Source organism: Dysidea avara, chromosome 15 (assembly GCF_963678975.1).
Source record: "Dysidea avara chromosome 15, odDysAvar1.4, whole genome shotgun sequence".
NCBI lineage: Eukaryota > Metazoa > Porifera > Demospongiae > Dictyoceratida > Dysideidae > Dysidea > Dysidea avara.
The window spans coordinates 7228968-7256892 of NC_089286.1; the positions used below are offsets into that span (position 1 = coordinate 7228968).

The window sequence follows — 27925 nt, forward strand, 5'->3', positions numbered from 1 at the left end:
CTTTTTTTAGAAAACGTTCCAGTTGAATTTCAAGATCTTTTGGTAGCTTCTGCTGATGCTAGTTTTGCACCTATTAAAATATACATTATAGCTCATACAAAACAGTGCTATAGCTAGGGACCCGCCGATTATGCTAGCATAATTTTGAGCATAATAGGTACCTAAAAGCATTGAGCATAATGCCAGCATAATAGGTTAAATATTTGTACGATATTGTAAACTCTTGCTGGGAAAATGACAGTTGCAAAATAAGATCGATATACTCTAATAGAGCAGTCAGTAACTCTAATAGAACAATCATCAAACTGACTGTTCTATTAGAGTATATCGATCTTGTCTCTTACATGCAGGCATGCAGCAAGAATTTATTATTTGTGTTCCAGCCACTCATTTTTTTCTTTCTATATAGTGTTAAACTAGTAGCAAAGCATATGAACTAAGGCATGAACATTGAGCATAATCGAGCATAATAGGTAAATATTGAGCATTAATTTAAGCATAATAGGTGAATTTTTGAGCAGTGCAGCATAGCATAATAGGTAAAATTATGAGCATAATCAGCGGGTCCCTAGCTATAGCACTTATGTACCTATTGGACAGAGAATGGTGTTTCATAAACCTGCTTACCCAGCCTGATGAAGCTTTGAAGGATGGGTTTGCTGGACAAATTTTTTTTGGCCATCAACTGGATATCTTGTCTGGTAACTGGTAAGTAAAGACCTCTTTGCTTTAAAACCCAAGACAGCACCTCATCATTGGGCTTGGAAGGATAACTCACTGGTTAACCAGATCCACCCTTAAGTGCTTCATAGCAAATTTTTTAAACTTTTCTTTAGGGGTTTTATCAATGTCTTTCCAGTAGTAGATTGTTGAGTGAGGGACACCGTAACACTTGCTGGCCTCTGCCTCTGTGTTAAGCCGTGCATATTCCACTACCTTTAGCTTCTGTGTATAACTGTATGACTTGTACATTCCAGATTTCTTTGTCTTAGGCTCTTTTCCTACTCCTCGATCTTTCACTACCATCGTCATTTCGCTCTCTAATACGACTAGGTCTTCCAACAGATTTAAGACAAGCTGGGTGATGATCCATACTAGTAGGGTTGTACTGCTTCAGAAACGCTAGGTATTCCTTAGTGGTAGTGAACTGACATAGTGAAAATGATCAGTTATCTTACTGCTGCTCACTACATCCCCACTGCTCACCCTGTCAGGCTGGTTTCCTGGTAGGATTTACGTGGAAGCATAACTGACACCAGTTCAATGGTAGAATCATCTGTACCTTCTAGACAGTTCCTTATATAACTACCATAGCCAGAATAATCACTGTACTCTACCTCAGTGGCTACTATCTCAACATCACTTTCAGACTCATTGTCAAAGCTGGGTCGATATTCAACTGTAGCATCGAGACAAAATATACCATAAACAATATTGTTTAAATTAGTATCGCTGTCATGCAGTTCATCATATGACTCCGTGAGACCCGCTGCCATGATGTTCCAGCTGCCGAAAAATTAGCATACTTTTAATTAGAAACTCTGGTTTACATGCCGAAATTTAGAGCATATTGAATTCAAACACTAGGGTGCCGAATAATTAGGAGTGTTGAAATTTTAGGGAATCTATGGTAGTACAAAATTTAAATCTAAAACTAGACTACAATATTGGATCCACAATTGCATTTTTTCTGGTGCTGTGTGTAAAGCATAATGATGTATGAATAACGTTCTAATAGCTATTAGACTATGGTATGGCTCATTTACAGGTTTACTAAATCACTTAGTCACCTGACATGCTCACCTAGTCACCTACACATGTTCACTTAGTAACCCGCCCTCAAGCAATTTTGTACATGATAAATAATTATAACACCAAAGGCACACTGCAGTACTTGATAATACTGTAATACTCTTCTCCTCTGTGTTCCGCAAATAATTCCAGACAAATAGTAGACTAAATGGCGTATGTACTGTAGATCTAACCATTACTTTGGTTACCAGTCGAATGATTATTTTTGTGGGTGCTGTAAGGACATCAGGAAGAAACCGTTCCATTGTTCTGCATTGCTCTTTCACCCCACACTCATGCTGTGGCTATAAAGGTACGTACTTTAAACCATAGTCTAAACAAGTTAGATACCTCGACCAACAGGAACTAAGCAATTTAGTAACCCCTCTGGCCCTTAGTAGTGCCCTCGCTACACTCAGGATGCTAGTAGCATCCTGAGTGCAGCGAGAGCACTACTAAGGGGCTGTAGAGGCTGTAGCATCAAGCTACAGCCTTGGGCCATTGGGTTACTAAATCACTTAGCTCCCTTGGTCTTGGTGTCTAATTATTATTTAGCCCGTACTATAAACCACTATTGATCATGAGATACTGATGTATTAAAGGAACAGGGTGAGTTCTCTGTAGTTCTTTCACCTATCAGATGAGTATGCCTAAAGTGATATCACTTATACCATGACTGCATGGGGTTTTGCTGGTATCTACACCATTAGCGTGGTATAACTATTAAATATATATGTAAAACTGGCATTTCTTGATACTTGATAAAACAGTTTTCCTAGACAAGTCTTATAGATTCTGGCCATGTTTTACATACATATGTATCAATGCTTGTCTGGCTGTGTATTCCATGCAGTACTGTTTTTCTAGCTATTCATTTGTGGTAAAAAAAGAATATCAAACAAGAGAAGATGTGGTCAGCTCTGTGACAATCAAAGTAAAGGGAATATCCCGCACTAATGGATCAGGAATCTTTCAAAATGCTGGAAGTAGAACTTGGGACCCAGTAGACTTTGCCATACCTCCTCAGGTCAGTGTATGACAATATATGGCCAGTAGTCATTGTACTATCTCCAGACTCCTAACAGTGTGTTCATTATGACAAATATGTGGATCACTAATCAGACACAAGGAATCTGTCCTGAGGTAAGTGGACAGTATTACTGTTAATATTTATATCCTGTGAGTTACCATATAATGTTTTAATTTTGAAACTTTACAAAAGAGTTGAAAATTACTTATTTAATGCATTTAGAAAAAAAAATGGAAGTATGATCCATGCTTGTCAAAACCATTATAGCTGATAATGATTATTAGAATCACCAAGCGGCAAAGTGTGAAATCACCAAGCTATAAACAGGGTTACCCTGTAGAGAGTTCATCTGCAAACAAATTACAGGTCATCTGCAAAAAAATCACCTGTGGAGAGTTTAGCTACATACAAACAACCCATCATGTGGTGAGATCAGCTAGCAACAAGTTACTTGTAAAGTTCAGCTACAAACAAATCACTCAGTAAAGAGTCCAGCTATCACACTGTGGAGAGTTCAGCTATAAACAAATCACCCTCTAGAGAGTTCAGCTATGAGCAAATCACTGTATAGAGAGTTATTCATCTACAAATAAGTCACCCAGTAGAGAGTTCACCAAGTTACCCTGTAGAGAGTTCAGCTACAAACAAGTCCCCAGTAGAGAGCCCAGCTACAATCAAATCATGCTGTGGAGAGTTCAGCTACTAACAAAACACCCTGCTATAAGCTAGTTACCCGGTAGAGAATTCAGATGTAAAAAATTACCCAGTATAGAGTTGAGCTACAAACAACTCAGCTGTAGAGAGTTCATCTACTTTTGTAACTAAGTTGTGTAATCTAAACACACAATAGTGTGTCATGCTGCCAAATATAGTCAGTGCGGGCGCGCAACAGACAAGTTCACAGGAACCAAGAAAATGCCATTTTCATGCATCCATAACTTGATGTTGCCTGATCAGAAATGAACTATTTATGCTGTGGCAGCTCCTACAGGATAGGGCACCTTCTGTTTCAAATTTTAGCTAAGTCCACCAAGCCATCACTCCCTTCAATGGTTGTCTTGGTTTCTTTATATTTTTCTTCTCTTCACAACACTTAGAAAATCGCTATAACTCGTGCATACTTTAGTTGATTTTCTCCAAATTTGGAGGGCAGTAAGAACATACTGCAGCAAGTTTATACACTCCAAGTTTTTTACACATCGGATGAAGAATGAGGGAGTTTTTTTTTTTGTTATACATGATTTTCAAAAATGCAATAGCATTTTTTTGTCACGGCTCCCTTGAAGGAATGGATTGAAAACCAGTATGTACATGAAGTAACCATCATAGTGCAAACATTTTGTATAGGCCTGCCAACCTAGGAACCAGAAAAGTGTTGAGACTCAGTCTTGATGTCCAGAATAGACTGCTGTATCTGCGCACTATTGTAGGCAGAGAAAGCAAGCGGCATATCTTCCATGCCCAGGCACTGGGCAGGTAGGCCACCTTCCACCATGCAGCACACATACACTTGCCCATCTTCATATGGGCATCTATAGAGCATTTAAAACACGTTGTGCATCACTAAGCTACATCTATATTTATGTACAGTAGCTGGATACAGGAGTCATTTTATTTCTGCAAGCTAAATTATGTCATTACTTGCAGTCACTATTCTTATTACTACAGAGTCATAACACTGGACTTGAAAGGTTTTTGATTAAATCACAAGGCACTTACCATATAAGCAATGCAAATGGTATGTTGTACACATTTGGTAAGAATTTTAAAAGTTTTCAGCCTCTATGTTGAAATTTATACATCTCCTAGTCATCACATGATGCCCACAGACCAGTGACCACCAGCAGGCAGGTACTTTTACTGACGTGGCATTCATGCATGCCAAACACTTCAAAGTTTGCTACACCATCTCTCATCTGATTGGTAATGTGACCACGTAAACTTAACTCCAGATACTGTCCAATGCACCAGCAATTTCAGGCCAACCCGGTCTGCCAGTATTGTGGTTTATAACCACACAATTGCAAGTGGTCATGACAGATTTGTGGTCCCGTGATCAACAAAACTAAGAACACTTTTAGGATGCAGGACCTCACTGTGAGACCTGTAGTGTTGACTAAAACCCATGAGATCCACGGTAAAACCGTGAGAGTTGGCAGGCATTTCTGTGGTGTGGAAATCACACTAACAGTCATGAAAACACCAACCATGTGTAACAAGCACACGATCTAATAAAAAAGTATTATTTGCCATGCCTACCAGGAAAAATATTAAATGGAATCAGCTGAAAATATGTAGATTGCTTATTTTTAGAACAGTGGTTTACAAGGAATCAGATTAAAGCACTCGATCGAGATACTCTAATAGTGCAGTCATCCTAATAGAATATTCAGCTATGTAATAAGTTGCTCTTTTAGAACATTCAGCTACAATCAAGTCATCATATAGAAAGTTCAGCTAACAACAAGTCACCCAATAGAGAGTTAAACTACAATCAAGTCACCCTGAAGAGAGTTCAGCTACAAGCAAATCACCCTGTGGAGAGTTCATTTACAAACAAGTCACCCTATGGAGAGTTCAACCACTAACAAATCAAATGTAGATTTCAGCTAAAAAAGTTACCCTAGAGAGAGAGACCAGTTGCAAACAAGTCACCGTCAGCTACAAACAAATCACCCTGTGGAAGGCTGAGCCATGAACAAGTCACCCTTTAGAGAGTTCAGCTACAAACAAATCACCCAGTGGATAAACAAGTCACCATGTAGAGAGTTCAGCTACACAAAGTCACCCAGTGGAGTGTTCATATGAACCTGTAAAGAGCTCAAATCACCCTGTGGATAGTTCAGTAATAAACAAGTCACCATGTAGAGAGTTCGGCACCCAGTGGAGTGTTCAAATGCAAACAAGTCAACCTGTAAAGAGTTCAGTTACAAACAAGTTACCCTGTAGTTATACATTTCAGCTACAAACAAATCACCCTGTGGAAAGTTCAGTCACAAACTAGTCACTGTGTAGAGAGTTTAGCTACAAACTAGTTACCCTGTGTAGATTTCAGCCACAAACCTATAGAGTGCTCAGCTAGAAACAAGTCACCCTGTAGAGAGTTCATCTAGCAACAGGTGAGATCAGCTAAAAATAAGTCACCCTATAGAGAGCTCAACTACATTTCAAGTCACCCCGTAGAGAGTTTGGCTAGAAATAAGTCACCCTGTGGAGAATTCAGCTACAAATAAGTCACCCTGTACAGAGTTCAACTACATTTCAAGTTACCCTGTAGTGAGTTCAGCTAGAAACAAGTGACTCTGTAGAGAGATCAGATGGAAACAAGTCACTGTGTAGAGAGATCGGCTAGAAACAAGTCACTCTGTAGTGAGTTCAGGGTAACTTGCCAAGTTACCCTGTATGGAGTTAAGCTACAAGAAAACTTCCTGTAGAAAGTTCAGCAATGTTGCAATTCTTTCTGGAGTGTAGAGAGTTTGGTTATGATAAGAGTCACTCTGTGGAGATAAAACATTCATCATGTAATTTAAGAGTTCTGCTACGTTACAAATCTTTCTGTAGAAATTTCAGCTACATACACATTTCCCTATAGAGTGTTCAGCTGCAAACAATTCAACCTGTATAGCTATGGTGAATTAATTCGCTAATTATGATCATTCAACACAATTGTAAATTACTAAATAATATTGTTTGAATGTACATGAAGCTAAATAAGTAATTAAAAAATTGCGACCTTCCTCATAATCCTAATTCCTGTAGTAAAGAAAAAGACAAGTTGAAAAAAATGCCTGAAGCTGACCATAGGCTGTGAAATTACAAAAAGAAGTGATATCTAATCAAAAAAACAGCCAATCTGTAAATAGGGTGTGGTCTCCAAAAAATCCAGGGTGAAAAAAAAGATGTGGAATCCAAGATGGCAGCCAAGAAATGACTGTGATGGTATGTTGATGGCAAAACATTTAATAACGACAATTCAGGTGAATTCAGTGCCGAATCCTAGAGGAGGCAGCACAAATTCACCTGAATTGAATTTTTCCTTTAACCTACCATCACAGCCATTTCTTGGCTGCCACCTTGGATTTCACATATTTTTTTCACCCTGGCTTTTTTTTTTTGAGACTGGACTTGGCTGCTTTTTGATTAGGTGGATTAATATAAAGTAACTGTAGCAATATAACTAGTCACACAGTAATTTGTAACGAGGAATAACTGTCCAAAATTGTAACAAGTTAGAATCATCACATAGTTACATACTGTCTGCCTGTTGAGAAAATTTATAGAAATATTTGTGTAATTATAAAAATTGTTTATCCACAACTGTACTACTCCTTTCTCCTTCCCATAGTAAAGAAGGTAAAAAGAAGTCCCAAAGTTGGCCTATAGTTTGCTTTGGCTATACAAAAAGAAGTGATAAGGTGCACCGCCATGGTGAAAAAAGATATGAAATCCAAACTGATAGCCAAGAAATGGCTGTGATGATAGGAAAATGGCAAAAAACTTAATTATGATAATTCAAGTGAATTTGTTGCCAAGTCCTAATGAAACTTGGAGGAGGCAGTACAAACTCACCTGAATTGTCGTTATTAAATGTGACCGGATTTGACAAAATCATGCTTCCACACACATCCAATGCTTTGACTTTAGCTGACTGTAACTTGAACATCTATTTTGCTGTTGGGCTATAATATTTTCACACAATTCTTCCATAGCAAAAATACCAGATTAAAATTCCAAACTGATGGCATACTCCTACATCAATTATGGTCCTTCAAAGTTTAGTTTTGTATAAATTTTCTACCATCATAGCAATTCCTTAGCCGCCAACTTGGATTTCACATTTTTCACTATGATATTTTGGGGAACACACCTTTTTCATAACTTGGTTGTTTAGATTATACAGTGTAGTCTCCTTATACTGGTGTTAGGTAAATTTTTGATAAACTAGTCAGGTGCTTAAAATCCTGTTTGGGTTGTGATGTATCCTATTCTTTATTTTTAGAAAATATATAATAAAACATGTACTGTGGACAGTGACTGTGCATGTGGCAATGATTGTGTAACTAGAAATGGTAAGTGGCTAATGCATACAATGCATACATACCATATTATTGTCAATCTGTAATAATACCACCCAAATTTTTGCATACATACTATAATATTTCAAGTATAAGAAAAATTAGAAATTTTATACTAGAGATCCCTACTTTGCTGTGGAGATGAAATGCACGGTAGAGATATTTGCTTCTTATAGCTTTACAGTAATTGAACATTACATACTACTCCAATCCAGCTTGTTTCAGTACTTTTTATCGTGGTACCATGTTGTCCCTACTCTATATAGTTTAATTTTTTTCTGATACTTTAGTGTTTTTCTTGACCACTAAACACATACACTGTATAGTAGTGCAAATCAAGACACACGGTAGTGTGTCGTGCGGCCCAAGAAGCAGGCGTGCCACCCGTGAGTATATTAACAGAAAGAAAGAAAACGCAATTTTCACACCTATGTAGCTCTGTGATCCCTTATCCAATTGGAACCAAATTTGTTACAGACGTGCCGGCCAGCTAGGGGAGTCTACACACCAAATTTGAAGAAAATCGCTCCAGCCATTTCCGAGATACGAGCGAACAAAATTTCGTTTTAATTTCTTCGTCTACTTCTACTACTTCTTCATTTCGCACACTTCGCAAAATCCGCCATAAAACACGAATGCATGTTCGGATCAGGCTGAAATTTGGCACACTTAAAGGGCTCATTAAGGCGGATTTCTGTACCAACTTTGGTAGGAATCCGATGAACATTCACAGAGTTATGACCGATTATTTTCGTAAAATAAGGTCGAAGGTCTGTCACGCCTACAGGGTAAACTCCTTTGAGGAATCAGTTGAAAATTGATATGTAGATGGAGCAACCATCGTAGGAGTGCCTTTTTGTGGTTTGAAAGGAATTGAGATAAAGACCATGGAGATATGACACAAAACCCGACCTGTGTCAAAATTACGCGATCGATTTTTATGAATAAAAAAACTATTAATTTTCGTGTCTACCAGGCAAACCGCTTAGAGCAACGAGCTGAAAATCAGTATGTAGCTGGAATAATCATCATAGAAAGTCCTCGCAGTAGTACAGAAGAATCGGATTACAAACCACTGAGTTATGATTCGAAAGACAACTACGTGTAACAAATGCGAGATCGAGATACTCTAATAGAACAGTCACCCTAATAAAGCATTCAGCTGCATTTATAATTTACTCAATTATATTACATTTCAAGTTATTCTGTAGGAAATTCAGCTACAAAAAAGTCACCCTGTAGTCAGATCAGCCAGAAGAAGGTACCTAATAGAGAGTTCAGCTACAAAGAAACCATCATGTAGAGAGTTCAGCTCAAACAAATTGCCCTGTAGAGAGATCAGCTAGAAGAAGTTACCTTGTAGAGAGTTCAGTTACAAAGAAACAATCATGCAAAGAGTTCAGCTGCAAACAAATCACCCAGTAGAAAGTTCCGCTATGAACAGATCACACTGTAGAGAGATCAACTACAAACAAGTCACCCTGTAGAGAGTTCAGCTAGAAGAAGTCACATTGTAGAGAGTTCAGCTACAAAGAAACTACCATGTAGAAAGTTCAGCTGCAAACAAATCACCCTGTAGAGAACTCAGCTACAAACAAATTAATATGCCCTGTAGAGAGATCAGCTAAAAGAAGTTACCTTGTAGGGAGTTCAGCTACGAACAGATCACCCTGTAGAGAGTTCAGCTACAAACAAATCACCCTGTAGAGAGTTCAGCTACAAACAAATCACCCTGTAGAGAATTCAGCTACAAAGAAATCATCATGTAGAGAGTTCAGCTGCAAACAAATCATCCTGTAGAGAGTTCAGCTATGAAAAGATCACCCTGTAGAGAGTTCAGCTAGAAGAAGTCACCTTTTAGAGAGTTCAGCTACAAAGCAACCACCATGTAGAGAGTTCAGCTGCAAACAAATCACCCTGTAGAGAATTCAGCTACAAACAAATCTCCCTGTAGAGAGACCAGCTAGAAACAAGTCACCCTGTAGACAGATCAGCTAGAAGAAGTTACCTTGTAGAGAGTTCAGCTGCAAACAAATCACCCCGTAGAGAATTCAACTACAAACAGATAACCCTGCAGAGAGTTCAGCTAGAGTCAAGTCACCCTGTAGAGAGAATCCTGTAAAGAGTTCATCTACGTACAAGCAGATCACCCTGTAGAGAGTTCAACTACATTTCAAGTCACCCAGTAGAGAGATCAGCTGCAAATTATCCTGTGGGGATTAATTGACATGTAATAAGTATATGCAAGAGTTCATAATATAATGAACTCTTGATATATGCATTATATATATAATTTGTACATTTACTGATAAAATCAGAATGAGTTAAAGTATTTATAAAATCTGCTTCATCTTGTTCTTTTTCCTGTGGTAAAGAAAAATATATAGGTTAAAAAGCCCCAAAGCTGGCCATAGGCCGGCTTTGGGGTATACAAATACAAAAAGAAGTGAAATCTAATCAAAAACAGCCAAGCTGTAAAAAAAGGAGTGCGGCCCTTGAAAAGGCTATGGTGAAAAAAGATGTGAAATCCAAGGTGGCGGCCAAGAAATGGCTGTGATGGTAGGTTAATGGTAAAAATTTTAATAACGACAATTCAGGTGAATTTTGTGCCAATTGACCAAGCAGCACCAAATTCACCTGAATTGTCGTTATTAAAATTTTTACCATTAACCTACCATCACAGCCATTTCTTGGCCGCCACCTTGGATTTCACATCTTTTTTCACCATAGCCTTTTCAAGGGCCGCACTCCTTTTTTTACAGCTTGGCTGTTTTTGATCAGATTTCACTTCTTTTTGTATTTGTATACCCCAAAGCCAGCTTTGGGGCTTTTTAACCTATATATTTTTCTTTACCACAGGAAAAAGAAAAAGATGAAACAGATTTTATAAATACTTTAACTCATTCTGATTTTATCAGTAAATGTACAAATTATATATATAATGCATATATCAAGAGTTCGTAATATGACGAATTCACACTTTAGCAGATTTGACGAATAAAATTTTGATGAAAATCAAGAAATTGTGGGCAAAACCTGTACTTTTAAATGCGTTTATAAACATTTGACAAATTTCTCAAATTTTTCTGACGTATAAATTTCTTTGCGCACGGTAACAGTTTCAAGTAATATTTAAGGTATTATTGCTGTCAGCAAAGGTAGAGGTAAGTGTTTTGTCATGTAATAAGTGTTTCTTTGATTGATAAACTGATTATTGAGAAAAAAATTTGTCAGCAGTTAGGCTCAGTCAGGCGTCTGCCAAATGGGGGTTCATCAACCCTTTTAGTTTGAGTCCCCCTCCCAAATCCACCCCTGCACTATTTGCTTCTCTTGGTCATTTAATCATTATCCAGACTGGTAACATGCTATCCTTCATGACTTTCTTTGTGTTTCTTCACATGATGTGCCAAGCAAACTACACCACATACTAAACTGTATTCACTTAGAAGTTCAGCCTGTAGCTTTGCTAAAAACAAAACACTTGTTTCTGATGATATTGGATGGCTTATTCAACACTGCAACGTCTACAACATGTGTCTGTGTTATGCAATACTATATTGCATAATGTTGCCATGGTTGTGGTTGGAAGCCCTAGCTACTATCGATGAAGAACCTTTACTGGTACAGAAGGATAAAAGGCAACACAATAGCACACACATTGTATATGCCAAAGGTTTCTTCTTAAGTGAATTTGAAACATTTTTGTGAAAGAAGTAGGGCTGTAGTTCTACCCATTTTCTGTTGTGCTTGGCTCAGCACATCAGGCAGGAAGTTAGTCCGGAAGGTGAGGCTTTTTTGGCTGAACCTTGCAATATTATTATTAATGCTTTACAGTGACCAGCACTGAAGGTCTGACTGCAACATGTACTGCAGCCTTAGGATTATCTTCAAGGATTTAGACTTAATGACTTGAAATTAGGTCTACATTTCATTTGTCTACATTTGTGATTGCACAATACTTTTAATATTCAACTACAATGAAAAAATCAACAGTGCGTAACAATTACACGATCGAGATTAGCTAAGGCCAACATTTATTAATCCCTTGTTTCCTGTCCCCATTCAACTAGTGCAGGCAGGCGTTTATTATTATTATTATGTGATACCTAATTTTTGAAAATCATCAAAACGCTGCAAAAAAAAGCAACAGATAGCCAGCTGGTTGTCTCAATGAAAAGAAATGAACCATCTGTAAGGTCAGACAACCTGCAAAACAATTGACTTTGCTTGTGAAACTCCAATAAACAATCACATTTGTGTGCTGAGACATGCTAACTTCATAGACAAGCATTAGAGGCATACAAATTACAAATATTTTATAAATGCCAATTACAATATTAATTACCAATGCGGGTGACAAAACTGGACACGGGCGGGTGACAGGAAACAAGATGTTAACAAACTTTGCCCTAATAAAAAATGAATTTTGCCACACTTACCAGACAAACCGCTCAGTGGGATGATTAGAAAGGCCCTTCAATAGTTGAGAAGAATCAGATTTAAAGTCACAGAATTATAGCACAAAATTCAACTCCATTTAGCAAGTGCGAGATCAAGATACTCTAATAGAGCAGTCACTCTAATAGAACAGCCACCGTGAAAGAGAGATCAGCTAGAAACAATTAACCCTTCAACTGCATTTCAAGTCACCCTGTAGTGAGTTCAGCTAGAAACAAATCGCTCTGCAGAGAGATCAACAGTAAATAAGTCACCCTGTCGAGAGCTAGAAACTAGACACAATGTATATAGATAGTTCAGCTACAAGCAAATCACCGCGTAGAGAGTTCAGCTGCGAACATATCACCTTGTAGATGGTTCAGCTATGAACAGATCACCCTGTAGAGAGTTCAACTAGAAACAAGTCACTCTGCAGAGAGATCAGCAGTAAATAAGCCACCCTGTCAAGAGATCAGCTATATAGAAACTAGACACAATGTAGATAGCTCATCTACAAGCAAATCACCCCGTAGAAAGTTCAGCTACAAAAAAGTTGTAACCCTGTAGAAAAGCAAGTCACCCAGTACAAACAAGGTATTTTTTAAAATTGTTAATTCAAAAATGAAGTAGGGATCTATGCAATAAAAATTAGTGAAACAAGATGGCATTACAGCATAGCTCAATGGGAAGTCCCTACTTTGGCATTGAACAAAATAATTATAGCTAATGTGCCAAAGTAGAGGCTTTCCCACTGAGCTATGCTGTAACACCATCATTCGTCTCTTGTTTCACTACTTTTTATTGCATAGATCCCTACTTCACATTTAAATTAGCAATTTTTTAAATACTAGTTTGTTTAGTTTTTTGTTGTGGCACAGCTAGCTACAATGAACGTAACTTGTATTGGTCCACTTGTATTTTCCATATCTGTAGGTATGGGGAAGGCAGATACCATCATTTATAAACATCTTGCCCATTTGCTCAGTGAGAAGTGGAGTTCCCCATATTCTGTGGTTATGGGCTGGCTTCACTGTAGTTTGGAGTTCTCCTTGCTGCGCTCTTCAATAATGTGTATCAGGGGATCACGTTCTAAATCCAAGCATCCCTGTGTGCCTCCAAGCTGTTGACCTTGCTGTTGCTGAGGGGCACCTGTCTCCTTTAGAACAATAATGTGCTTGCTTCTTTTTCTTATAAAGATATGTCTACCTGAACAATGTAACTTGTAACTGTTCTATCATACGTGACTGTTGTATTAGGGTGACTGTTGTATTAGAGTATATCTCGGGTCAGCCAAGGGATGTGCAGCTACCTAGACCAATAAGGGGTGAAGTGATTAGGCTTGTTTACTGTTAAGTAAAAAGCTAGGTAGGATCTCCATAATCTATCGCTATTAGTCCACCTACATCTTGAGTGTGGTCATGAACGGGATCCCGATCGTGAAGTTGCAGATATCTAGATAGTGTACCTTTGATAGTAGTGTCAGGACTGAAGCGCTTCTGAAATTCAGCTCTGAAATAATTCTGCGACATCTAAACATGCTGCTGAAAGAAAGTTACAGAAAATTAATGCCTCAGTATGGTTTCGTTGGATGAAGAAGACAAGCAGCCTGATTGAAGATGAAAGAAAAGACAACGCGTAGAGGGCCTACACTTGTCAGAACCCCAAAAAGCACATCCCACTAGTCAGTTTGTTTTGTGGCATAAAATGGTGACTGTTCACTGCTTCGTTTGGCCTCTAGCTTTGCAACTGTGGTCAGTGAGACAGGCAGTTAGGCAGTGAGACTAAAATTCGAGTTTTGGCAGTTATAAAAAATTTCTATATACAGCCACCTGTAATGTTTAATGCTTTATTGTGTATCATATGGACTAGTACTATTCTGTAAAGGTGATTTTCGTTGCGTAAAATGTCTCTAGGATGATTTTTGAAGGCAGATTTTTGAAGGAAGAATTTTGGGCAGCAAGCAAAATTTTCACCACAATCCCTACTTAAACAGTACTACCATACCGTTTGATATAAAATTTGTATAATTACTGGTTAAATCAAAATAGTTAAAGTATTAAAAATCTGCTTTAAATCTTTTTCTTCTTCCTTTGGTAAAGAAAAAAGATAGGTTAATAAAGCCCCAAAGCCAGCCTATGGCCGGCTTCGGGGTATGCAAATACAAAAATAAGTGATATCTAATTCAAAACAGCCAAGAAAAGTGATCAATTTCACCTGAATTGTTGTCATTAAATTTTTCGCCGTTAACCTACCATCACAGCCATTTCTTGGCCACCACCTTGGATTTCACATCTTTTTTCACCCTGGCTTTTTTGGGGGCACACTCTTTTTTACAGCTTGGCTGTTTTGGATTAGATAAATAGTTTACACAACACTAAGGAGTATTTTTGATATCATACATTACATTACTTAATTTAGTATGTATATTAGGGATCATGGAGGTTAGCAACTTTTTACAACAAAAATATTGACTAGATCTCAGCCTCACAATAGCTTCATGGTACCTTGACAGTATTGGTTAGGATCAAGCCCAAAAGTGTCTCCAGAACAGCCAAAAACATTTCAGATAGATTGCTACAGAATTTTTAATTTTTTTATTCAGAGGAATTTTCTGCTGACTGCAGATGTTTCTTCACACAACTCTAGTTGCATTTTGCTGTGATGCTGTGTCATTCATTAAATCACGTGATCTATTGTATGCCACTGGATGCAGAAGTATGTCAGTGTTACAGTGGTATTTATTTCAATGCCATATGATACTTACTGAGGAGTAAATGTGGTGGTACATAGTAAAATCTGTCAATCATTATGAAGTTATGAGGGGAATGGGTGAAAACCTAAATAAGTATATGCTATTGGTAGATAATATTCACTCATGTGGTACATTTGAAATTCTGTCTTAATAAATTTTTCCAATACAATAGCAATTGATTGTTTTATAGGAATTTTGACTGGCATTTGTGACAATGGAAACAATGGATCCAAGTTGTGTTTAGCATATGGCTGGTGTCCAATTGAAGTAGAAAATAAGGAAATTATGTAAGGACATTACACATACTTTCAGTAACTTGTGCAAAAATATAAATATTTAGTAATTCAGGGCCAAAGCTTTTGAATGCTCCAGACTTTACTGTTCTGATCAAGAACACGATTCAATTTCCAACCTTAAGACGACACTACAAAAAGTGATATTTATAAATCAGTCTGTTTTATTGTTATTCAGTGCTTTGCTTTTAATAGGCGTAATTTGTATCCCAACACAAACCTAGAAAACTGTACATTTGATTTTGGTGACAATCTATATTGTCCTATATTTACACTGAAGAGAATACTTAATATGGCAAACTGTGACTTTGAAGATGTGGGAACTAAAGTAAGTTTTAACAGTTGCTTGAGTTTGTTTGCATTTATGCATTCTCCTTTAATTGCAGGGAGCAGTTCTGGGTCTGTTAATTGAGTGGAATTGTAATTTGGATAAAAAACTCAATCTTGATAAATGGTTTAATTTGCGTAGTCATTACAAATTGCGTAGAGAACCACCATATGACTGTGAACCACACTACAGAGCTCGCCGATTGGACTTCAATGTTGCTACTAACATAGCATCCCCAAGCATAAATTTTAGGTACTATTCACAAAAGCATTATTATGTAAATCATTGTTCCAATTGTTTCCATAATTGGTTATCATTTAGTACTGTATTAATGTCGGTCGTTAAATAAAGAACCCCAAACCATCAGCCATTTGTTTCAAACTGATATTGTTCACTTGTCAACCGCCGTCCAATGATGGTGGTTGTTTTGGTAGTTGTGCAGGGTTCCATGGTTCTCCTATACAATTTTGTAAAGGGACCATTGATATGATCAGCCACAAATTGTGGCTCCCAATTGCATGAGGCTTGGGGGAAAAATACCTGGGGGTTCCCAACTTTGAAGCCACAGGGATTTCTAAGGCCATCCTAATAATCCTAATGAAACCCTGCACTATCACACCCCAAGCTAGTCTTGGGATGGAAGAGCTACTCTTGGAATGGGAGAAACACTGGACTTGAGTCTACCACACAAGACTCCCTTCAATGCCTGAGTCTGCCACACGAGACTCCCTTAAATAACTGAGTCTACCACACAAGACTCCCTTCAATGTTTGTGCATTTCCTCCTGTGATAGAATAATCCCATACCATAGTGCTAATTCCCTCTTCTTAATAAAGTTATTTTATTATCATTCTGATATATTGCAGCACTAACGTACTTGGTTTTTTTTGGGGGGGGTTTTTATGTACTCACTTCCAACATATTGTCCTAGTCCTATGGGGTGGGCTATGGGAGGGGACTTTTTGTACCACCTGGTCACCCATTTGGAACAACCCATACACGCGGTATTTTTCCTATGCATGCGTTCATAATGTTTCCAATTAATACCTACTGTTGTATATTACATCTAGTATTGTGATGCAGGTATGCTACATACCTATCTAATGCTGGATAGCTGCAATGTGTTGCTACACCGCCCAAACACACACACCCGTTATCTCCCTCCATTAACTTTGTTTAACAAGTTAAACTCTGTGTACTTGGCAGTATAGAGTTCACAGTGGTTTAAGTGGTACACAAAAAGTATGCATAGAATTGACTTGAATAGACTCTTTCCAAAAATACGTCATCGCTTAGCAACACCTTTCTGACATTTTGATTGGGGCCACTGTCAATAATCACGATTGCGCTACATAGAAATACGGTGGTGAAAACAGCTCGAGTAGAGTAGTATTGTTAAAGGACAGGCCATAGAAGTCCTCGAGGTTGCAAATTAGTGTTCTGGTTAGAGGCAGGTGGTTATCAGGGCTGAAAAAAGTGCGAAACATTGACAACACTAATTTCCTTGCCTGCCCATACAAGAAGCTATTATATTATATAGCATTTTAGTCTGGGTAACCATTAGTACTGTAGTGGTGATAGTAACTGTAACAGCGGCTGACCTCCCTCATGCTATGTAACAGCTTCTTGTATGGGCAGACAAGAAAATTAGTGTTGTTGATGCTTCACACCTTGTTCAGCCCTGATAACCACCTGCCTCTAACCAGAATTTTAATTTACAACCTCGAAGACTTCTGTGGCCTGTTCTTCAATAATACTACTCTGCTCAAGCTGTTTTCACCACCGTATTTCTATATAGCGCAAATGTGATTATTGATAGTGGCCCCAATCAAAATATCAGAAAGGTGTTGCTAAGCAGTGACGTATTTTTGGTTTGCTCTTTACTATTGTCCATCACTTGGTTGTGAAAAATCAATAATAATGTGTATACCTAAAGTGTCTCCAGTAAATTTTTGGTATAGCCACTGTGTGCATGCATGCTTTCCTATATATGCTGATACAGCACTCTTGTTGTTTGAGTGTTCATTTCACAGGGTTGCATACAAGACTTTCAAAGGAGATGAGCTACAATTACCATGTGTCCCCTTGTAATTAAAGCCTGGATCCGTCCCTGGCAACTATTCTGTCCAAACTTATTTTATCGGTAGGCCTAGGAGAACCTATGCCTATAAATTCAGCCATTCCAGAGTGGAAGGAAATCAAGAGTTTGAAGGGATAAATGAGATCTACTACATAATGTTGTGCCCCATGCATTGCATATACATGAAATTGACAAGGAGAAAACATCCTGACCGCCTGGCAGACTCCTGTAAGCGTTCGAGCGTTAATCGGATGGCTGCGGGTTCGAGGCTGCCTAGGTCTAGTCATGGATTTTTTCTCCTTTCTCCACCTTTTCAAACACACTTTCTGTAACAACTTTAATCAGGTTGTAGGACCAGGTGTCCTACAGACCTTCAGCACTTGTGCTGTAAAGCCTTAATAAATAAAATTAATAAATAAATTGTGTGTAATGATTCATAATTGCCATGCACTAATTCTACAGACTGGTATTGAATAATGAGCTTCCTTTTACCATGTGATCACTTACAATGTTTATTCAACACAATATTGTTGCTATGCAAAAACAGCCAAGCTGTATAAAAGCGTGTGACCTTCAAAAAGCCTGGGTTAAAAGTTGCAAAATCAAATATGGCGGCCATGAAATGGCTGCAATGATGTTGATTTAATAATACACAGAGCCATTATTAAAATTAGTATCATTAACATCACTGAAGAAATGGCTGCCACCCTTGATTTCACAACTTTTTCATCAATGATTTTTGAAGGCCTCACCTTTTTTATTCAGCTTGTCTGTTTCTGCATGGCTTCACTTTTTGCTTTTTAAATATATACCCCAAGGCCAACCATAAACTTGCTCTGAGGTTTGTTTTTACACAAATCATTTGTTCTTTTTAACTACAGATGCAATAAAGATGATATAAGACAACCAGTGCTCTACCAATACAGAAAAATACCTACCAATCCCATACCAAAGCCAGATTTTAGCTAGAATTTTCATTTATAAAGCAAAAATTAAGTGAGGTAAACAGCTGTGATAGCAGTGGCTCAGTGGTTAAAGATTTGGGTGTTCAGTATGGAGGTCCCTGGTTTGAATGCTGGGAGCTTTTTTTACATTTTTCATGAGCCTTGTTAACCTCCATGGTGACTGTTCTATTAGAGTATTTCAACCCAGCGATTTACAATTGTTTGGTTTTTGCCTTGTAACTCTATAACTGACAGTGCAATTTATTTTAAACTACAAAAGGTTTAGGCTATGATGGTTAACCTATACACATACCAATTCTTAAGTTATTCCCATAAGTGGTTTACATGACAACAAGTCAGCTTTTTAATGCAAATAATCGTCCATATCTCTATGACTATTAGCACAAACTTGGTATGTGATTGTTCCACAATATGTTCATAAAGTGTACCAAAGTTCTAGAAAATTGAGCTATGCACTTGAATTTTGTAATGGTTTTGTAAAGTGTGCAAAGGAATAATCTATGCCCCCAAGCCTCCTAAATGAAGATAAACAAAGAAGAATGAAAAGCTAAGAAATTGAACCAAACTTTGAAGGCTCAAATTTCACAATTGTGTTAGGAAATCTTGATATGTGGGGTGCTGAAGGTGAAGGGCATTTGCAGTATAAGAATGATTCCAATTGTGAGACAGGAGTATGGAACTACGTATGCATGAAAATCGTGTTTTGCTTCTTCCTGTAAATATACCCATGGTGGTGTGGCACGCCGGCTTTCTTGGCTGCGCAACACACTACCATGTGTCTTGAGAACTATGATAAGGTCATGTGGGGAGCATTTAGTTGCTTTGCTTTGCACTTAGAATGTCAGCTTTCAGAAATGCCACCGTTAGAGATGGGTAATAATAATACATTTCTGTCATAATTCAGTTATGTTTATTCAATCAAAAGTGTTACCAAATTCAACCTCAGAAGGTGAATTTTTCAAAAATTTCCTGTGGGGCATGCCCCCAGACCCCCTAGTTAAAACATACTTTGAAAACCTGTTGAGTGACTTCCACTAATGCTGAGAATATCCAAGATCTGCCTCTGTTGCCTAAACCTGAAACCCCTCTCTAAAAATTTCCTAGATGTGTCATTGTATTTGAGTGCACATTGGTGTGTACTGTGTAGAACTGCTGTATAGGCTGTATAAAACAAGTAAACAAAAAAAAATTGGAATTTTAAGTTTGATTAGGGATCATAGAAAAAAGTAAGAAAACAAGGGAGGTCACCTACACCTGCAGATATACTAGTGAACATTTTAATCCTTATAGCCCCATGACTGAACTAGGGACTAGTATATCTGCAGGTGTAGACAACCTCCCTTGTTTCCCTACTTTATTTTTCTATGATCTCTAAAATTCCTAATTTTTCCTTTTACTTGTTTGTTTACTTTTTTGCAACATTTTTATGACTGGTGACCATTTGTACCACATCAAAAGAAAGGATGGCACCAGCATTAATTTAATGCTTCGTCTGAATGTGTATCCCAGCTATCAATTATTGATGTGAAAGTGAACATTTGCTTTTAGCTATGTTCAGCTTGTTACACAGTGCTACAAATGATGAACAGCAGGAGAAGCACCTCTGCAATCAATTCAGCCACCACAAAAAATACATGCAATTCACATGCCCCAGCTATCAATTACTGTCTCAAAAGTGAAGTGGCCTTTACGCTTTGCTTTCTTATATGTTATACAGTGTTACAAATGAAGATGCCTCTACAATCAATCCAATCACCACAGAAAGTACGGACAATTCCAGTTTACAAATGGGAAGCCATGCATCATGCTCCAGCAAATCAACACCTTGGATTGTCAGCCAAGGTAAATGGGACACAAAGGAGGACAAAGGTAAGTCCATGATGTGTGCATGTTAAATACTGCAGTATGCCAAAAGACACATCTATGAACAAAGCAATGTCGAACAGTGAAAAAGTCAAGTCTATAGCCCTAGCCATTGTTGAGTTATGCTTGTCTGAAGGCATCAGACAAACAGGCAGGAAGGCAGGCCGGCAGGAAGGCAGGCAGGCAGGCAGGCAGGCAGGCAGGCAGGCAGGCAGGCAGACAGGCAGGCAGGCAGGCAGGCAGTCAGTAGAAAATTCCATTGAATAAATTTTTAAAAACTTTTGTAGCTACGCATTTAGGGTCATACTGAAGGCACTTTAGGCTTAGTTATACCTAACCAATACTATCAAGGGACCAGATGGTATTGTGAAGCTGGTTTTGGGTGATATTTTTGGCCAGAAAAACCCAAACCTCCATGATCCCTAATCATGCAGTATGGTAGTACTCTATAGTAGGTATCATACAGAACTAGGCTTTTCTAGCCAAAAATATCAAACCAGCCTCAATTTCCCTTCATGACAACTTGGTAGTATTGGTTAGGCACAGCCAAGCCCAAAAATGTCTTCAGACCAATTCCAAACCCTTCCAATAAGTTTCTAGGGAATTTTAAAAGTTTTCTATTTAACAGAGATTCTGACTAACTAATGCCTTCAGCCAAGCATAACTCGACAATGGATATAACTACGGACTTGATTTTGACATCACTTCATCCCAAGATGTGCCTTTTCATCAACTGCAGTATGTACAATACACTCATCATGGACTTTCCTTTGTACCCAGTTCTTTTCATGACAACGCAAGGTGTTCATTTATTCGCATCAGTGGCTTCCTGCAAATGATTCATTTAGTATGTGCTGCTCGGCTTCAGTTCCGTGCTGGTTGGTATATTTGTTTCGAGTTCAACTGATTGTTCCAGATGACAGGTGTAGGATAAGAACTCGTTTTTAGAAAAGTAGAACAGGTACATGCTGATTAGTTGGCATGGTTTAATTGCTTGTGTTTCTTAACGGGTATTTCATTCTATGAACACCAGCTAATTGTTTGTTTCTCATGTGTTTGAGTTCAACTGACTGTTCTAGATGACGGGTGGATAAAAACTCATTCTTAGCCTTCTCACAGGTCCCTAGTGGGATAGCACTCACAGAGAATTAGTGACTTAGCAAGCTGAACAGGGATATGCTGATTATAGTTGGCACGGTTTAGTTGCTTTTGTTTCTTAATGCACTGCTTTGCTGTGTAAGTTCTTTGTACTAAGGTACATGATGAATATACTGGCCTCTATGCCACAATTGAGATTGGTTGCTTAGGGAACTTTACACCTGCAATGCTGACCAATGTATCTTGTGCATGCAAGTTACCATCCAGAGCTATTAAGCCACTGTTTAATCAAACTGCCAGAATTGCAATATCCTGCTCATACAGAATTTTCAATGCTCGCTCCTCAGTCAGAACTGTGGGATCTATCAGATCTGTTAAACTAATTGATTTAACTAATTATTGATGCATGTATGTGTTTTGTTTCTTTTTGTGTGTGTGTTTGCCTTGCCAGGGTTCCAGCTGCTTTAAAGCTTCTTGTTACCCCTGCGTCTAGGCCTCTTATTTATTTCCTGTACACTAGTCTTAAACCATAAGATGTATAAATCAGCAGTTGTTGTATAATATCAGTACACCAATCTATGTGCAAAATTACAGTTTATTTTCAACAAAAAATTGATGGTGTCTTCTTTGATTGACTTCCCATAGCTATATCAAATCATCTTTATGAAACAAACTAGTTATGTAGATTGATCAATAGTTCTATAGAAAGATCAGAAACAAATATAAGAAAAAATTGGAATTTTAAAGTAGAGTAGGGGAATATAGTGCACCAATAAAAAGTAATGGAACAAGCTTGAGTTAGTATATTATGACAGCAAATTACTGTAACACAAAAAGAAGTGAATATCCCTACTGTGCTGTGGAGTTTCTGTAATTGAAATGCACAGTAGGGATATTCACTTCTTTTTGTGTTACAGTAAATTGCTGTCATAATATACCAACTCAAGCTTGTTGTCAATGCTTTTTATTGGTGCACTATATTCTAGTTCATCCCTACTCTAGTTGGATACAATTCCAGGAATAATTGGTGAAAATTACCAGAAAGAATGATAGGGATCCATGTGACCCTACTTGGGTGGCAGCAACTAGGAAACTTGGATGCATGCACAATAGTGCACTCATTAATAGACCATAGCCACAGGCAATCTACCATGTAGCTACCAGTTATCTTTCACAACATTGGTTGATGGGCCAGGGCTTTCAGCTACCCTCCTATCATACAGTACAGTAGTACTATATATTTACAAGTATAAGAAAAAATCTAAGGAAAAGTCAGCAAGATAAGTTCTATGCTTTCTAATAGGTAACCTCAGTGTAAAACAAGTGATCCTCAAAAATAAAACCACGATTTGTCAATCTGCAATAGTTACATACCTTGAAAATTTGTATGTATACATTATTTGATGCAGCCTATACAGCAGTTCTGCACAGTACACACCTATGAGCACTCAAATACAATGGTAGTCGCTAGACAGAATCTTTGAATGCAGAAATGCTGACAAACTCTGAATATTGAAAGGTTTGTACATTTAACGGATTTTGGTGCGTAGCTATATGGCTGTTCACTCAGCAATCAAAGGAAACTTACTCTTTATGTTAAAATAAGTTTTGTTTGATTATACACTGTCACTCTATATGCACAAATGTGTGTACTTTTATGCAACACTCAAATATTATTTAATTGTGTAGCATGTGGGCTTGCTGTTGGGAGTCTTAGGACTATATACAGCATTATTATAAGATAGACATTGGTAGCATTTGTGTAGCCAAAAGTCACAAATAGAAAGTTAAAACATGAAATTTTCATGACATTATACTAGTGTTGTTTTAGTACAGCAAGTTCATTTTAGCTTAGTTCTAGTTCTAGTACTCCAATTCTGTCATAGTTTTAGTTAGTTTTAGTTCTAGTATCCCAATTCCACCATAGTTTTAGTTAGTTTTAGTTCTAGTGCCCCAATTCCACCAAAGTTTTAGTTCTGGTACCCCATATTTCTGTAATTTAGTTAGTATTAGTTTCATTTTAGTTAGTGTTAGTTTTAGTGTTAGATATCTTCACATATACTAACCTTGGTAGCACACCCTAGACTTACAGAAACTTTTAGATTTGGTGTTTTGATGTTCAGCACTATTTCCACTTTAATACCATTGTGCACAAATGAACAAAAGCTCTAATAGAACTGAGCTTAAATAACCTAAATAGGCAGACTTAATGCTGAATAGCAATGTTTCAGAGGAGGTTGGACACGATACAAGCACTTCTGAAATTTATTTCTGTTAATTGCGTAATTCTTATATATGACAAGGAGTAAGTGATAGAAGAAATGTTTAGCACTATCCACATCGTGTTACCTTGTGCTTCTTAAGATGAACAGCAAATTCTTATTGCAAGGTGGGTGTGTGAATTTCTAATTCTCTTTTCGATTCTCTGTAGGGCCAAACTAGCGGCGTCCGCTCTTCTTTTTCAATACTCTTAGAGGCTTTGTTAGCATGCACATTGCTTTCTTCGACAATCATTGTGTTTAAATACACGTACATAGGGCGTCCCTATAGTATTACACATGGATTCCACCCAGCGAATGCTTACACACATGATCCTGTAGATTTCAAGAGCAATTTATGTGCCTGGAGTAGTGGGGTTGAATGGGGTTGACCGGCTCAATAGACTAAACTTGAAGTACACTCTCGAATGGTATTTGTGAAAACTTTCGTGAACGCTTGGTTAAACTTTCAATACAAAATGTATGCACTCATGTGTGCATGTCCAACCTCCTCTGACAATGTTTATGGTAGCATTTGCAGGCATTTGCAGGCATCACCATCTTCAAAGAAAAGTGTTAAGTGGTTATAGTGTACAACACCCTTTTATGTAGGATTGCTTGAGAAACCTTTTAGTTAGTTCTAGTTCTTGAACTAAAAGTTTTAAAGGTTTTGGTTTAGTTCTAGTTTTTGAACCAAAACTTGAAAGAATTTTAGTTTAGTTTTAGTTTTAGAACTAAAATAGACCACAATTTTAGTTTAGTTCTAGTGTACTAGAACTAGAATTAAATTGCTGTACTAAAACTAGATTTAGTTCTAGTTCCTTAGAACTAAAACAACACTACATTATACAGCATAATTGACATACATACTAAAGTATTTTGGAGTGTGTCAAGAGCCCTCCTTGACTCCCTCCCTAAATCCGCCACTGTTTTTAAATGAGTTAGCTACATAGCTACATGGCACCTGAAATAGCACTACATCAACTTTTTCTACAGTCCATGTTAGGAATGGCAACAGTAAACAACTACCATATAATGGGTATGAACTATGGATGTTTGTTACTAGTTAACAAGTAAGAAACCACGCCATGCTCTACACATTTTTCTCTCCAATGTTGCAAGCAAGGGCGTCACAATAAGTACGACCAGAGCCTCACCACTTTTTGAAAATTTAAAAAAAATCTACTTGATGAAACCAAAACTAAAGGTAGTTAATGCATTTATTTAATGGCTACAATTGACAAAAACAACAACCTGTCTTTTACCCAGAACAGATTCTTGTCCATTTTTGTCTGTGTTAGGTGCCTAATTAATACCTTTTCTTTGTAGCTATTTTGGAAACATTCCTTACAGTTTTTTTTTTTACTTAATAAACTGTTCAAGCATTACAGAGGTGGTTTTTGGTCAGTGTCTAGTTTTATCCCTAACATTGAGCGCATGTCAGGTAGCTAGCTAGTTAGCACCTTACATGCAGTCTTACTGCCCAAAATTTCCTCCAAATAGCACCTCAAAATGTGATTCTCCTAAGGAAGCATGCCCCTATACCCCATAGACTAGGACTGAGCTTCATCACTTTCACTTTTACTCTGATAACCCTGGTTGCAAGAAGTAATTAATCCCTTGTAACATCCTGGCAGTTATTACAATCCACATGTGTCTAGGTTATGTTTTGGTGATTAATCAAGTGGGAACTGAATTTAACATTATGGTAAGCTTCTTAGTAGAGGTGCACCGATATACCGAAAACCGATATAATTAGCTTCAAAAACATAAAAAGTTTTCAGTATGGACACACTACAATAAATGTTAAATATTATGACAAAAAAGCTTTAAAAGTGGTTGCCAAAAGGTTTTTGTACAAAGAAAAACAAGACATGTGAAAAGGTGCTATGAAAAGGTCTGAGAAAAGAAAAAAAAAACAGCCTGACTTGGAATTGAACCATGGTCACTATAAAACAGTTCACATTTTTAGCCAATGCTTTACCCATAGTGGTCTACAAGATCAAGTATGCAGAAAGCTGAGCAATTATAGTAATTAAGTGAACATCTGCTTAAAAAGTGAACTTTTTACCAATACTGATATTACTGATATCACGATACCGATACCGATATTTATATCGATGCACCTCTACTTCCTAGTCATTTTACAAGACTAATACTAAATATCACCATTAATCATAATAAATAAAGTATGCTTAGTTATTTATATTTGATCCTTAAAATCACTTGTTAATTACATTTTTTAGAAATATTAAGTGGCAAAAGGCAAATCAAATACGTAGATACAGCAAGTATCTCACCATTTAACAATTAATTGTACTCAAGTATCAGTTGAATTATTTGTACTTTTCATTATTGTGCATTCTTACATAGGTATGGTAATTCATATATTAACTCCAATGGAATTTTAGCTAGACAGCTGATTAAAGCATATGGAATTTGGATCAAGATTTTGGTATCTGGAGAGGTAAACAATAGCTGAAGTATTACTGACTGCCATTGTCATTTTACATCATATTTTCTTTTTTTTTAGGGTAAAAAATTTGATCGGTCGACTATACTGTTTAATCTGGGAGCTTCTGTAGGAATTTTTGCTTTTGTAAGTGCATGTTTACATCTGTTTGCACTGCTGTACTTCATTATCTACACAGGCATCATTTGCTATTAATATTGCTATTCACTTCATACTGAAAGAAACATGGGCTTTCCATAAGAAAATAAATGAGGATTGGTACTCCACAGCATCCTTTGTTTGGAAATATAACCCTTATATCTGGGTACCATGTCGAAAACGTCATCAAGAAGTAAACTATATATTTAACAGTGTACTCAAAGTGTAAATTACAAACTGCACAGTAAGCATTATTGCAAAGATGTCAAAACCAAGAATTTACCATGCATAATGATCTGAGTGCAGATAATAATTTAGATGTAGAAAAGTGGTAACACCTAGTACAACTATATCCATTTATAGTATAGTGACACAGTGCAAAAATTGTATACTTTTTCACAAAACCATGAAACTTCCCACATAAGTAGTACTCCTAATGACATGTATGTTTTGATATAGTTCCATCACAGATTTGATCTTTGGTGACCTTTATGACTATTTTTGCACAGAAATTTGATCGTTTATGTCTTTATCTCCCTGAGGCATTAATTAACTTATTAAAACATGGTACCAAAATAAATGTCTTGTTGAACAAAATAACTTGGTTTTTATTTGAAGTTAACTTGATAGGTAATTCCAATTTGAAGTTATGATCACTTCTTTAGCTGCAAAATTCTTTGAGTCTAACTGCCCTTGGGGTATAAATTACCCTTGGGAAGGTAAATATTTTCAAAATTCATGGGTAATATAAATGATTGAATGAAATCACGTATCAACTTCAAATAATACTTCAAGCCTGAATGCTTTTACCATTCCTGAGACACATTGGTGTCCGGATAGCCAAGGGACCACTGTACCATGTTTTAACCCTTAAACCTGCATAGTCCAAAAACTGGATTTGATAAAAGACAAACTAAAAATGCACAATACTTTTTCTCAATTTACATACATGGCTTTAAACTGGCATTCCTTGTGAAGCATTTATACAATCTGTTAGAAATACAGATTTCATTAATTGCAAACATATAACTGAATATAATCTTGAGGAACTCACCCTCTACAAATTGTTTATTGTCACTGTGCTCAATGGCCATTTAATAAATCACATGATAGTCTAGGAAACTGGTCTAATCACATATTTAAAAGTATTGAGAAATGCCAGTTTAAGTAGCTCGCCAAAATGGATGAAGCTACATGTACCAAATTTTCACACGTTTTACACCAATTCCTTACCTTCCAGAGCATCCACTGTACAAGTAACTAAGTTTCCTGCTATTTTAAACTGGGGTAGACTATATCAGGCAAACTCCAAAAGGGGTGGGAGGCAAGGGCCGAGAAGGGGAA

The 27925-nt window shown here is 37.3% G+C and overlaps 1 protein-coding gene across 1 annotated transcript; it reads left to right on the plus strand.

The window, feature by feature from the left end:
- Nucleotides 1-1960: 1960 nt before the first annotated feature.
- LOC136245241 (P2X purinoceptor 4-like) lies at nt 1961-26810 on the plus strand. The gene is made up of 11 exons (XM_066036731.1): nt 1961-1965; nt 2659-2818; nt 2866-2934; nt 7821-7890; nt 15276-15372; nt 15426-15518; nt 15574-15706; nt 15765-15958; nt 26344-26437; nt 26504-26569; nt 26622-26810. The coding sequence occupies exons 1-11, from the start codon at nt 1961-1963 to the stop codon at nt 26808-26810; spliced, it is 1170 nt and encodes a 389-aa protein (XP_065892803.1).
- Nucleotides 26811-27925: the final 1115 nt, after the last annotated feature.

Coding starts and splice junctions, on each gene's coding strand:
- LOC136245241 (XM_066036731.1), top strand. Junction 2,819..2,865: donor ACTTTGCCATACCTCCTCAG/GTCAGTGTATGA, acceptor TACTATCTCCAG/ACTCCTAACAGTGTGTTCAT. Junction 7,891..15,275: donor TGATTGTGTAACTAGAAATG/GTAAGTGGCTAA, acceptor ATTGTTTTATAG/GAATTTTGACTGGCATTTGT.